Source organism: Orussus abietinus, unplaced genomic scaffold, assembly GCF_000612105.2.
Source record: "Orussus abietinus isolate OABI.00-Male unplaced genomic scaffold, Oabi_2.0 scaffold44, whole genome shotgun sequence".
NCBI lineage: Eukaryota > Metazoa > Arthropoda > Insecta > Hymenoptera > Orussidae > Orussus > Orussus abietinus.
In genome coordinates, this window is record NW_019394518.1 from 365,771 (window position 1) to 378,986 (window position 13,216).

Below are 13,216 nucleotides of genomic sequence, written 5' to 3' on the forward strand. Positions count from 1 at the left end.
GTCATTTCATTTGCTATTTTCAAGGACGTAAATTGGTATTTCGTTAAAAACATTCAGACATAGAAGTAGTAATGTGTATTCTAACGGTAACATCTTGATTTCCACCATTTTGAATTTACCGATAAAACGTTCTTCCTCTGTATCTTTAAAATATAATCACTCAGAGATGCTTTTGATGCAAATAAACGACGGCGCCATCTTGCGGTAACAGGCCGTCTTTCATATTCGCTCCAAAGATAAATGTTTCTTCAGTGCAAAAGTATACTAAATATAATAATTAAATTTCATTAAAGGAAAGGTAAGAAATATTGAAATTAAGACACGCTATAAACTCGTATAAAGCACAAGTATAGATTCATTTTAAGGGTTCTGGATTTTTTGGAGTTTACCTTCTCCGGACGCCAGGTTCTTTTAGTCTATATCGAAGATTTTCTAAGGGAATTTAAGAAAAAACATACATAAAATTAATAAGCCTCCAAAACAACTAATCACTTTAAAATAACTAAAGAATGTTAGCATGCCAAAAATGATTTCTGCCTAAAATCGATACGTCCATTAATAAGTTTCGAAGCAAAGAATCGAATCCTTGACAAATTTTTCCATTCTTTCGTCGCACTAGGCCCCTAATCAAAGTTGGGGAAAACTGCACCTACCGGTGCATCTAGAATGGCGGAAATAGATGCACAAAAATAGTTCGACTCGAGTTGTACTAGGAGAAACCGAGAAGCCGCCCACAGTTTAGGTTCGTCGACCGTTGAAAGTCGTCGACGTGTCCGTTTCCCTTCCTAATGCGTAAAGTTCTCGGCCTCTAATTTTCCTGGGTTAATTCTCATCCGTAAACATTAAAATGTTGGAAGAAGATCCCGATACAGAGATCGGGAATTACTTCCGGACCAATTTACTCGCCGTGAGGGGATCCATCGATCACGCTGATTTCAGGAAATTCTCGAGCCTGGAAAATGGAGGCGAAAGGGTGGCCTTCATCCTTTCTTACCCCGAAACCTATCGTCTTCCTTTAGAAGCAGCGAGTGTCGGCAAAAAGGACCCCGATAAGATGTTAAAGCTCAAGGAGACGGGCAACAAGTTTTTCGGTCGCGGGGATTATTCCAAAGCTCTGGAACTTTACTCGAATGCTGCTCTCTACGCACCGAAAGGAGGTAAATCCGACATGAATCATTTTTCTTTATTTAATTTCGACCCCTTTGGACTTTTCATTCCTACAAAATTTTAATGCGACATGCAAATGACAAATTGAAATATATATATGAGTGTCGAGACCTTCCTTGGGGCCTCCATATTTACGTGGTAAAATTTCAAACGATTCGGTATACCATGTTCGGAGAAAAGTTTCACAAACGAAAACTCCCAGCACTTTCAAAACACCTTAATAGAGCTATATTTATTACTAAGAAACATCTCAATAGTACAGAAAGTGTTCTGTATGTAGATTTCCTTCGGCTTTGAGAAGAAATTAATGAAAAGCGCCCGATAATTATAGATTTGGGCGTGATCTTGGCAAACCGCTCGGCCGCCCTCCACCATTTGGAGAAACACGATTTCGCTCTTACCGACATCGAGGAGGCGATAAGTCACAACTACCCCAAAGACATGATGTACAAGTTAGAAGAGAGGCGGGCCAGGTGTTTGCTAGCCTTGAAAAGACACGCCAAGGCCGTGGAGGCCTTTAAAAGGACCCTGAAGGCCCTCGACGACGCGAAAATTCCCCTGGACCGGAAACAGAAAATTGAATCCGACGCGCGGATGATGCTCGCCGTAATGGAAAAAAGCCGTCAACTGAGTGGCGGGGCAGATTTTAAGGATCCACTGGAAGCCTGTCCTGAAAGCGAAAATAAATTGCCTCGGATTAAGGAGCACAACCCTTTGTACCCTCCATGCAGCATCGCCATAGAAATAAAGGACGCTGGAGACGCTATAGGAAGACATGGGATCGCCACCAGGAAAATTGAACCTGGAGAAGTATTAATCACTGAACGGCCCTTTTGCGCGTCTTTGTTGGCAGAGTACAGGTACGTTGGTTTTTTTTATGATCCTATTTTAATTAATATCAATTTAAAGGTCAGGTCTTCGCCATTTAACTTATACATCATCGCAATGAAATAAGGATAGCATTTGAAATTGAAAATAAAGTGAATATGTGATGTGAGTTATTTTGTCATTTTTCAGGCTCACTCACTGCCATTTCTGCGTATCGAGAATAATAGCTCCAATACCAGCTACCTGCTACAAGTGCAGCTCCATTGCGTACTGCAGTATAAAGTGCAGGGACAAGGATGCAGGAACTCATAAAGTTGAGTGCGATTTACTCGGTGCACTCTGGTCGTCTAATGCTTCCGTGACTTGTCTACTGGCTCTCAAGGCAATTGTGAAACACCCTTTCCAGAAGCTGTGGCAATTGAGAGACAAATTACGGTCCAAGGAACCCGAAGAGGTATCGAGAGATCGACCTTACATTGGAACTAATTACGAGTTTTTCCATAATTTAGGTAATTTCACTCATTTGTCCGTATAATTGAGATGGACAAACCTAGTTGTTACGTGTATATAATTAAAGTGTTTTCGCGATACACGCAATACTTTCAGTTACCCACGAAGACGAGAGGACTTCGGAGGATCTCTTCCACCGAGCTTACATAGCTGCCTGGCTATTGAGACTATTAAAAACTAAATCCGTATATTTCCCGGAAGATGAAAGAACGCCGGATGCTCCGGGCCAACAGCTTTCCGCCTCTGAACTCTTCGTTGCCGACTTGCTGCAGCATAATCTGCAGCTTTTGCAATTCAATTCCCACGAGGTATCCTCTCGGTCTTGTTATCTTGAGATCAAGTATATTTTAACCAAGTTACCCGAGATGTACATGAGACTTGTTTAAACGATCTTTCATAAGTTGTTCTCATCATCAATCAAAATGTAACCAACACGCAACGCTTACTCCCACGTATGAATGAACTTCCTGGTGAGAACCGTGTGTTTGTATAAAATATAAAAAGCACTTTTAGCAAAAAGAAACACAATTATATAAGTGCCTCCTGATTCCCACTGCAGCTTAGACAAAACGTCGACAAGATAATAAACTAACATGCGTCTCTCACCTGGAGACTAATTAATACATAGAGAACAACCACTTACACTTTGTAAGTGTTTTATATCAATGGATCATTAATGATTTCAAATCCTTGATACTATATCATTTGATTAATGAATTTTTCAAAAATACTAATTAAATGCCAAGAGCCTTTAATTAACTCATAGTGGATATTTTATATTCCTGGTTTAGGTGTTTTTGTCTTGGTTTCACCCACAATAAAACATTCTTTTCACAGATATCGGAGCTGGTTAGACCCAAAGACAAGTCATTGGAAGGAGCGAAGAGCATCTTCATAGGTGGTGGAGTATATCCTACCACGGCATTGTTGAACCACAGCTGTAATCCTGGAGTCGTTCGGTAATTAGATCCGCTTAAGAAATATTGATGCGGCTCGTAGTAATTATACTTCATGTAATAGGTACTTCACGGGGACGACGATGGTCGTGAGGGCTGTGAAGACTATTTATCCTGGGAACGAAGTGTGCGAAAATTATGGACCGATATTTACCACTACGCCGGAGTCTGAGAGAAAGAGAAAACTGAGGCTACAGTATTGGTTTGACTGCAATTGCGAAGCATGTGCCAATCATTGGCCTATTCTGGATGAACTTGATCCAAGAATTTTAAGGTAGTAAGTTTTGTTACCTTTGTCGCGACTACCTTTGCGACATGCTGCACTGCCGATATCGATTATTAAGATATAATCAGGGCTGTTTTATCGGTAACATCTTTGCTGTCAGGTTCAAATGTGACACGGGTCCAACCTGCGGAAACGTTCTTCCCGTGAAAACCGACTCCAACGAGTTCATGATCAATTGTCCCAAGTGCAGAAAGAGCACGAATTTACTGAGAGGGTTGAAAGCTCTCCAAGATACGGATCATTTGTTCGGGGTGGCTTCGAGGAAACTCCAGAACGGTGATTACACGGGTGCCCTGAAGTCGTACTTGGAGATATTGAAGCTCTTCGACGAAAACTTGGCGCTACCCATAAGAGATTATCACGTATGCCAACAAGGGATCAGGCTGTGCTTGCTAACTCTCGGAAATACGGCACAGATACAGCCATAATGAATATTCCGAATAGACATGCATCCCAAAGTGAAACGTTTACCCTAAGGTATATTTCCAAAGCATAAATCCTAAACTCCAGAAGAGATAATGTATTTCGCAGCAATACTTTCTTTTTTTCCAGCCATATATGATAAAAACCGTTTGTACCGAATTTACATTACAATACCATAGCACGTTTCTACGGCCTTATCCCTAATCATCGAAGTATCGCGTGTCCTTCAAAACGTTACTCTCTCACTCGTAGCTACAAAAATCTTGAATTACATTACGTATAAAGGTACGATTAAACTCGACTACCAAGAAAGGTCGTAGATTACAGCTTTATTTTAAATCTTAGATTCGTTAAGAGTACAAAATAATTAATACAACGTAAAACAATTGTGTGTTGTTTCTTCACTTGAATCACCGCGACGCGGCGGGGCTCTCTCGCTTTTATGTTCCTTTTATCAAGAAATCTCAGCATCGTGTATTTGATTATCGAGTATCTAATCCGCACAACTGATTGTTAAACAGAGTAGTCCAATGTTATATCGGCCAGGCGTGCACGCAGTTAGGCTGCGTGTCACCGTGTCACGTCGTGTATTTCTTTCCACATTACCACGTGTAAAATGAACGCGTGCAAGAGGAGCGACTCGAAGCTACGTGCCGGTAGCTCTTCATATCCCCAATCGAGAGAGAGACGTTTCTTCGCCCCTTGATGCCGACACGTAAGTATAGTTACCTCGTCCGTCCTTAGTATTACATGCGAGAGAGGTGTACACGCGGTGCAAGGTGTGCGTGTACGTGGTAAATGGTATAGTCACAATTTATATACAAATAAAAAGAGCTTTTCCGTATTTTCTTCCATCCGGCACTTTTATACTGTCCGTCCACTCTCTCTCTCTCTCTCTTTTTTTTGTTCTCTCTCGAGCACTCTTAGCACCTAACTGTAATTAAATAGAACACACTTAGATTCGTGGTAGAGAGTTTCTGTCTCGTGGTGTGTGTCGCTATGTAATTAATGGACATCCCGTCATACTAAAACTCGCGAGATATCTCGACATGTTATGAAAAGAACAAATATACGTATCTACATATACACGTCGTAGCCAGATTGTAAAATACGGCTTTTTTGTAAAACACCTAACCCGGTAATCAAGTTTTCGTTCACTTAACTTTATTTTACAATTAGGCTAGTCATTTTATAAAGCGACTAGGCGTTTTCGTCATCTTTTAAATTACGTTTTAACCAACACATTTTACCAAAAAGTGGTGAAATGTTTAGGACCACATTTTTCATTTTATTCACGTAATCAATCAAGTATTACGTAAATTCTCAAACAGAACTGAGACTAGATGTCTTATAAGATGACTGAAACGATTTAGTCGGAATATTAAACAGACAGTAATTTAATGAATTCGACAATGCGTCGCATGTCGTTTATAAAATGACTAGCCGGATTGTAAAATAAGAGTTAATTGAACAGAGATTTGGCCATCTGGCCGCGTTTTACAAAAAGCCGGATTTTACGATCTGGCTACGACATACATATTGCAAAGGGTGACAAATGAACGTGGGATGAGGTCGCGTTTCCTTAAACATTTGAAGCGAGTGCCAATACTTATTTTGCGGAAACTTTTTCGAAATCCAGGGTATATCGCGAAATTAATCGGGAAGGACCGTACGAGGGGTCAAAATATAATAGAACAACCGCGACGAGGGCATTTTTTTTTGGCTCAGAATGGCTTAGCGACGGAGAAGCTTTTCACGAAGTGCGAGTTAACGCGCGTCGTAAGGTAGGCCCTTTCCTCCTTTTTTTTTTGTTTCCTTCACGTAGATATTTTATAAAAAAACCATCTAATGTGGGCGGATGATAGTCTGTCGTGTGTCTTCGCATTAACTTCTAGAAGCATTTCAATACCGTCTTTCGCGGGAATCCGATCGCGAGCGGCGATCTCGGCTGCGGCTGCGGGACAGAGACCTTCGGCGGGGACTGCTGCGAGACCTCGACCTAGAAAGTCAGAAAAAGAGTTGTAACGTCTCGACTTGGGGAACGGAAGAAGAGAATCGCGTGTCTCGTACGGCATCGCTCTATCGCAGCTCGGAATTCTCGGATGAGCCCTCTTTTCTAATTACCTGGACTTTTGACAATTATCATCAACGTGTCTTCAGTTTCAAAATTACAGAGGGACGTGAGAAGGAAATATGGAAAAGAAAAAAAAAAAATACAAAACCGAGAACGAGCTGCTTCCGAGGGAGCCGCTACGCACACAAATGGGTATTGAAAAATCATCACAAGGTAATGAAATCGAATTAGGACTGACTAATTCCTATTCGCCTAAAGGGTGATATACATATGTAATAACTAGTTAGGCACAATTATAATTAGATAATTAATACAAATGACATCTCACCAATAACGGTAAACCAACCAACAAAAAAAAGTGGATTAATTTAGTAGTTAAAAATCAAAAGAGTCTTTTGACTTAAAGTAAATGTTATTGTAATTCGCCAGTTCTCTAGGCAGACGAAGTCGAGTCGAGAGTGCTTGAAATGGATTTTCAAGCAATCCCTAGGATATACTATCCTAGTTCACAAAGTAACTCTCATTTATTTCATCCTTGTCTCAACGAAGGGAACAATCACTTTTCACATCATTCTGGGAATTAAATCGTACCTCAGCTTTTCCCGTGAACACTGACCCTTGAATTCATAAACTGAATTAACAGAAACGATGAAGGATAAAATAATGGTTCCCATCGCTGATATCTTATCTAAGGTTCGCTACCGCTCTCCCTTTATAGACACACATCCTCCTTGAGCTCTCAATTCGTGTAGTCCTTATCAGATTTGTTAAACCTGTCTATAAAGACCCTCAAAGACCTCTAAGCAACCCCCCTCCTTTTGTATTCTCAAAATGTTCAGCACCCTAGAGGTATCTCCAAAAGTCTCCTCTCCCCCGTACACCTCTTTTCGAACGATCGGTAATGGTAACAATTTAGGTAAGTCCAATTACAAAGTATCACAGTCACAAAAGACCATCCAAAGCTCAGTCTCGTAAAGTTCCTGGACCATTGACATGACCACATCTTAAAAAATCCGGTCAACCGTGGAGAATCTCCCAAAGAGGACTGAACCGTCGAATCCCCCAGAGAGCGGTAACGAATCCACGTCGACTTCGTCAACCCATTCGGAGGACTGGCCCGGCTCTGAAAAGCTAATAAAAGACGGTTGAAAATCGGTGAAATACCAGAGAACTGTGACATGTGGTGGTTGGTGGTGGTGGTGGTGGTGGTACTTGGTTGGGTGGTGGTGGGATGGTGTGTAGGTGATCATTTTGCATAGCTCGGTCGCAGAGAAGTGGCGCCCCGGTCGGCTAAGTTAACGGCTAACAAGACGTGATGGCGGACGAGCGCAGTAGCAGTAGTAGAGTAGTTGACACGGCGAGGTTGACACGGCGGCGACACACAGAGTGACGTACTGACGTACTGACGTACTGGCGTACGGGGTGACACGTACGGACGGACGCGCCATAGTAATTCGACGTGAGTATTGGTATCGCGCATTGGCGGTTCGGTGGGTGCACGATGCTCCTAGCCGCTAGAAGAGTCGTGGTAGCCGAAGAAGTCGTATTTGTTCGGGGAAGAGGCGAACCGACGGACGGACAGCAAAACGGACTGTCTCGGTCCGACGTGACTGACGGACAACTTGGCTCCTACCGGTGACTGGTGGTGACTGATGGTGACTGGTTGGGAGGTTAGTGGGCAGGCAGGCAATATTGGTTTTTTTTTTCGTTTTTCGATTGCTAGACTTTTTTTTTCACGGTGGCTGTAGTAGTAGTAGTAGCAGTAGTAGTAGTGGCGGGGAGACGAGCAGAGCTAGGAGCTGACGCTGGTAGAATCTGCAAACGTCAGTTTTACTAATGTAACCATCGTAACCACACTCCTGGCCACTAACTCTAGGACGGTCCCCCTCTCTATCTCGTATTCGAGAGCCCGTCGAGACCTCTACCGATTTCGCTCGTGAGCCCTTTTCTCTTTTAAGTGATTCTAGAGGTTACTGCCCACTTTCACGAGTATGAGACCAAGACCAGAGTAGGCCTCGACGCGGAACGTCCCTCTCGGCGAGGGAGCTCCGGTCGACCCGTCATCCGTACAGTCCCGGTGCTCTGTTTCGCAGTCGTCGTGCCCTCGACCCTGCCGGCTAGGCTTTTTTAACCACAGAAAGCACGCGTCGAGCTAACTCGGTATGTAACAACGACGCTTGTGCTACGTTCTATGCGAACCGAATAACTCAGCCCGTCGTGTTAAGCCGAGGCATTCGTCACATACTCCGGATAACGAGCACCGAGTTAATCACCGAACACCGATGCTGTACTTTCGCATTTGCCGTCACCGTGTACACTACGATCTCTACGCACATTTCTCAAGAGCACTTGCTAAGAATTACACCGATTGTGATCTTTGCAAGTTCTCCGGTTACTACATCAACAGGTCAAGAACTCCGATCGCGCTACCTTTGGCTCCCGCTCAAAAGACATCGACGCGATTCTGCCACCGTTTAACTCGATAATTGCGGATAACACACAATTCTGTGTCTTTTTGACTCTATTTTGATTGGCTCAATGCCTTCCTCGGTATCGCGATTAAAATTGCAATGATCACAATATAAGCGGTACTCTGCGGATACCTACTTACAGACGCAAATCAGCTGTACTGCTTGGCAAAGGCTCTGAAAAATTGTTCAAACTAGGAAAGAAAAATCAATTACCTGGAATATCGGTCGATGGGCGATCTCTTCGGACTCCTTGACCGGGACCTAAAAAAAATTAAGAAAACGTGTTGTATGTCTCTCCTGCTGTTAGTGTTGCCGATCTGCCGGTTTTTCTTTCTCTTTCTTTTCTTTGATTCTCTACTCGCACCTGAAAATTCAAAGGGGCCTAGGAAAGGCTTACCTCAGGTAACGACCCAGAGATTTCCTAGGGGGACTGCGAGATCTGGACCTATAAATTTTTTCAGATAGATACATGATACATGAATCTCTTTTCGTTCTAAATATAGCGAAATGGTACGGCGGTAGAGCGGGCACTAAAGAGTAAACTAAGTGGTAACTATCACGTGCCTCCGTGGCATGGTCTTATCTCAGAATTGCTCTTATCAGTTTTCATGCAACGCAGTTTAAATTATTTTTTGGCTATTTCATCAGAACTCATTATGCACAAAGTTACTGCAAAAAAAAATTAAAAACCAATTTAAAGTTTCATAATACATCTGAAGTACCTTCAGCTTTGTTCAAAATGTCATCTGCATGACAGAGATTACAATTAATGCACATACTGATAATAACCTAAGTGCCAAATTCAAGAATTAAAAAAATATATATAAAAGAAATGCAGTATTCTATTAACACTTCTACATATGAGTAATAAAATAAATGTTTTACGTTTGAGGTGAATTAAATATCACTGAGGTTTCCGTGCACCTTTTCCAACACTCCGAGCCATTATCTCACAGCATACCTACTTGCCGACTCACTTTGCCATCCAGGCTGGCTATAATGTGCTGTAAAATACCAACTATCCATTCTTACAGATATCTTACCTGGAGTATCTTGAACCTGGTCTGCGACCTCCGCCACGACGGCTCCTGCCAGAGGACATCTCAACTCTTACTCTAGTTCCACAACAGCGCCTGGAATTTTGATTACACATTTTGATCATCTTTTTTCAAGACAAACCATTAAAACTATTTAGATTCATATATAAGAAAAAAAATCAAATATACTGACGTTCCATCAAGTCCTCTAACTGCATCTTCGGCATCTCTAGGATCCTCAAATTCGACAAAAGCAAATCCAGGTGGATTTCTGGCGACCCACACATTCCTCAATGGACCATATTTACTGAATGCACTCTCGATCTCATGTTTACTAGCACTGCTGCCCAGATTACCAACATACACCTTGCAAGCAATGTCCCACTCACGGTAACGTGACATCTTTTCTGCGTAAGAGTATAAATCATTATATTTTATTAGATTATACAAAGATCAATAACACCGAATACAGAATTTTATATATTTCAGTAAAATAAGTGTGTAATTTTATAATATGAATTATACAATATTTCTTATGCAATATTGTATACTTAAAACGTCAGTCTTGACAATCGTAGTCAATAAAAAAAGGATAGAAATGCAAATTGTTTATCAAGTGTAATACAGGAGAATCAAATGTATTTAAGGCAATCTAAGAAAAAAAAAGACCATTTTCCAGCAATAAAAATTAACCTGGCATACTGGCAGCCACGTTCGTCTTCGATAAGAGCTGTTGTAATTAAATCTTAGGAAAATTTTCATACTCCTTATAACACATCCTTGTACTATACGTGTACTGAAGAGGACATACAAAGTTAATCAAGAAAAAAAATGTGAAATGGCCGCGAAGTGTCAATATTTTACCGAAAGTAAAAGGCAAGCCGTCGGCCATTTTGCGGTGGAAAGAAATTGTCGCATCGGAAGATTACACCCTATAACTTGATAGCAGAAACGAAATCATTCTTCCACTGACTTCAACATATTTCTTCGGGATTAAAAACATGAACACGATCATGCCACAACATTTTTGAAGCCAATTGTTTTTGAGAATGCACAGGTACGGCCAAGGAGAGAAGGGCGTTGCTGGGAGTCACGTCGAACAGACGCCATAGAACCTTCGGGCAATTTTCGGTGATTTTATGATGAATTTCAGCTCCTACATTATCTTCTTACAAACAATGATTTTACAGTATCGTTATGAAATAGAATTTACTTACACTGTGACGAAAAATCTGTTATTAATAACGAGCGTTTCGTAGGAACAGCGGCAACACGTCCTCCCCGATACGCCACTCACGCAAGAATGCTACAAAATGGCGGTGATTCTCGTTCGTGGCCTCCTTTTCTAACAGGCGCCAATCGTAGCACCGAAGATCGATTAATGCGGCGTTGCCGATGCACACCTCCACTTTTCCTACCGCGAGACCAGTCTATCCTTCTCGTTTCTATTATGGCCGTGAATATGACAAAGATACACTCGTGTGAAAAAGCTACAGTTACTGGAGAGCTTCGCTACCTCACCTCCCTCCTTGGTTAAATTGGAACCTGTGAACATAATATCCATGCAACGCTGTTGCCACCATCTTGTTTTCCCATCCTCACACTTATTTCTATGACAAGAAAAGAGTCAGAAATATCTGTAGTTGGGAAATTTTTAAATAAAATTTTAGAAGAAGAATATCAAGTTAGGATAAAATTTAATTTTTGTAAGGAAAATATATACGGGAACGCACGATTCGAGATCAATTAATCTTTAATCATATTAGTCAAATTAGCAACACACCACACACGCGAAACTCATATCATCTTTGCTCATATACAGAATTTAATGAATGGCATTCTTAAATTTTCTCATCACGGAATGTGGGTATGAGATTTATAAAAGTATACCGAAATATTAAACAAATAATGAAAGGTAAATCATACGCTTCAAAGAAAGTAACTAAGAAATCGACACGTCAAACTTTTGATTGACTCAAGTAGTTACAATTGAATAATGATGGCTAGATCCCATTATTTCATGCAGTTCGTCAATTACGTGTATATACTCGACGGAAAGAAATAAATATACTGAATATATATTTCCTATGCGAACAAATTATCTTTATTAACGATGCAAACGGGATGTATTAAACTCGTCTAAAATTCTTTGTTTTCGTAAAAAAAAACTTCTTAGTTATCGTTACTTATTGTCACTATTTTATAAATCACTTTTTAAAAATACCTTCCATTATTTATAAGGTATAGTAATGTGTCCCATGTAGTAGGGCATAAAGTATTAATTGCAGAATATTGGTTTACATACCAATTTGTATTATTCACTATCACACATATACCAGTCATGTTGGTGATCAATTAATTATTTTAATGCATGATCTTATATTAGAGTTGATAATATAAAAAAAAAATCAGTGTACTAATCGTTTATAGTCTATTTTTTCAAGTTGCACCAGTGGTCTAAGTTGTTCAGCAAATATCCTCATATCTTCAGCGATTGCATCTTGTCCACTAGGTGCAAGTACGCTAAGCTCGACCAGATAACTTTGGGATATAGGCTCCACACTCTCTGGAGGTTTACCCTGACCCATTTTGAAAATTTTTGAAACAGTAACTTTCATTCTTCCTTTACGAAACATGTAGCCACGCACAATGTATTCAAAATCAAGTCTGCATCCAAGTTCTGTCAGAAATTCAACAACAGTATTACTAGTTGCTATGTCTATGCTACTTCTGACTAGTGTAGGACGAGATTTATCTCCTAACTCAGGTTGACCAATGTAGCGTAGTTGCCAAGGCATGTCTTGATAGTCTAGAGCTCTCCGAACCCTTAATAGAAGAGGTTGTTCGGGTGGAGGACCCCTAAAAAAAGTGAAAATCCTAGAATATTTTGAATAATTTACTACTATAAAACCAAAGTAGTTAGCTTATAGTATGTTTTAATTACTTCAACAATTTCAATTAATATATCGTCATACCTTCTAATACTGAAACACATTTCATGATCATGAAATGTCTCAGGGCCACTATCTACATTGTCACATAACCCTCTTAACCTATGGAGCAAAACTTCAACGGCATTATCTAAAACTGAGCCTTGTAGCAAATACTCCTGATTTGGTATTATATTTGATTTCTTGGCTGCATCGAGACTGTCCTTTGCAGTACTGATTGGAGTCGCCATGACGAGCCTTCAATAATTTTATTAAACTGTAACAAAATATATCAAACTGTAAACAGAATATTCCTAAATAAAATCATATTTTAGTTGTAAGTTTAAAGTAATATGGTGTACTAAATAAAAATACAAAAACTCTGCTTAAGACATAAGTATGTGGGAAATTATTTGTAAAAGAACCTTCAACTTCAATGTAAAGAATAGACACAAATCGTTATAACTTCGAAAAAACCAGCTTAATTCCTCAGGAATATGAAAATATGTACACTGGAATTCATCGATGCCTTCC

The 13,216-nt window shown here is 40.5% G+C and overlaps 3 protein-coding genes across 12 annotated transcripts; 1 reads left to right on the forward strand and 2 right to left on the reverse strand.

Moving 5' to 3' along the window:
* Nucleotides 1-341: 341 nt before the first annotated feature.
* LOC105700618 (SET and MYND domain-containing protein 4) lies at nt 342-4,556 on the forward strand. Of its 4 annotated transcripts, XM_012426649.2 has the most exons (8): nt 342-1,157; nt 1,499-2,027; nt 2,185-2,504; nt 2,602-2,813; nt 3,343-3,464; nt 3,526-3,735; nt 3,848-4,224; nt 4,300-4,556. In XM_012426649.2, exons 1-7 carry the CDS (start codon nt 848-850, stop codon nt 4,173-4,175), a joined length of 2,031 nt encoding a protein of 676 aa, XP_012282072.1. In that variant the 5' UTR covers nt 342-847; the 3' UTR covers nt 4,176-4,224; nt 4,300-4,556. The 4 variants fall into 4 exon arrangements, with proteins under 4 accessions (XP_012282072.1, XP_012282064.1, XP_023288361.1 ...); XM_012426641.2 differs by having other exon boundaries at nt 3,848-4,355; XM_023432593.1 differs by lacking the exon at nt 4,300-4,556 and having other exon boundaries at nt 3,526-3,738; nt 3,848-3,974.
* On the reverse strand, nt 4,480-11,198 carry LOC105700637 (RNA-binding protein 1). Of its 7 annotated transcripts, XM_012426684.2 has the most exons (8): nt 10,970-11,198; nt 9,946-10,159; nt 9,759-9,848; nt 9,113-9,160; nt 8,929-8,976; nt 7,409-8,059; nt 6,080-6,169; nt 4,480-5,104 (listed from the first exon to the last, which is right to left on the reverse strand). In XM_012426684.2, exons 2-6 carry the CDS (start codon nt 10,152-10,154, stop codon nt 7,978-7,980), a joined length of 477 nt encoding a protein of 158 aa, XP_012282107.1. In that variant the 5' UTR covers nt 10,155-10,159; nt 10,970-11,198; the 3' UTR covers nt 4,480-5,104; nt 6,080-6,169; nt 7,409-7,977. The 7 variants fall into 7 exon arrangements, with proteins under 7 accessions (XP_012282107.1, XP_012282131.1, XP_012282098.1 ...); XM_012426708.2 differs by lacking the exon at nt 9,113-9,160; XM_012426675.2 differs by lacking the exon at nt 7,409-8,059 and having other exon boundaries at nt 10,970-11,193.
* A 635-nt stretch (nt 11,199-11,833) lies between these two features.
* LOC105699143 (mediator of RNA polymerase II transcription subunit 18) lies at nt 11,834-13,216 on the reverse strand. Its single transcript, XM_012423916.2, has 3 exons — nt 13,108-13,216; nt 12,728-12,959; nt 11,834-12,611 (listed from the first exon to the last, which is right to left on the reverse strand). The coding sequence occupies exons 2-3, from the start codon at nt 12,931-12,933 to the stop codon at nt 12,161-12,163; spliced, it is 657 nt and encodes a 218-aa protein (XP_012279339.1). The 5' UTR covers nt 12,934-12,959; nt 13,108-13,216; the 3' UTR covers nt 11,834-12,160.

What these genes read in the sequence shown, in the direction of transcription:
- LOC105700618 (XM_012426649.2), top strand. Translation starts at nt 848, where the DNA reads ATGTTGGAAGAAGATCCCGATACAGAGATCGGGAATTACTTCCGGACC. An exon ending in TCTCTACGCACCGAAAGGAG is followed by an intron (nt 1,158 to 1,498) that starts GTAAATCCGACA and finishes CGATAATTATAG; the next exon opens with ATTTGGGCGTGATCTTGGCA. An exon ending in CTTGATCCAAGAATTTTAAG is followed by an intron (nt 3,736 to 3,847) that starts GTAGTAAGTTTT and finishes CTTTGCTGTCAG; the next exon opens with GTTCAAATGTGACACGGGTC.
- LOC105700637 (XM_023432595.1), bottom strand. Translation starts at nt 10,154, where the DNA reads ATGTCACGTTACCGTGAGTGGGACATTGCTTGCAAGGTGTATGTTGGT. An exon ending in CCAGGTTCAAGATACTCCAG is followed by an intron (nt 9,161 to 9,758) that starts GTAAGATATCTG and finishes AAAAATTTATAG; the next exon opens with GTCCAGATCTCGCAGTCCCC. An exon ending in TCTCTGGGTCGTTACCTGAG is followed by an intron (nt 8,977 to 9,112) that starts GTAAGCCTTTCC and finishes AATTTTTTTTAG; the next exon opens with GTCCCGGTCAAGGAGTCCGA.
- LOC105699143 (XM_012423916.2), bottom strand. Translation starts at nt 12,933, where the DNA reads ATGGCGACTCCAATCAGTACTGCAAAGGACAGTCTCGATGCAGCCAAG. An exon ending in ATGTGTTTCAGTATTAGAAG is followed by an intron (nt 12,612 to 12,727) that starts GTATGACGATAT and finishes CACTTTTTTTAG; the next exon opens with GGGTCCTCCACCCGAACAAC.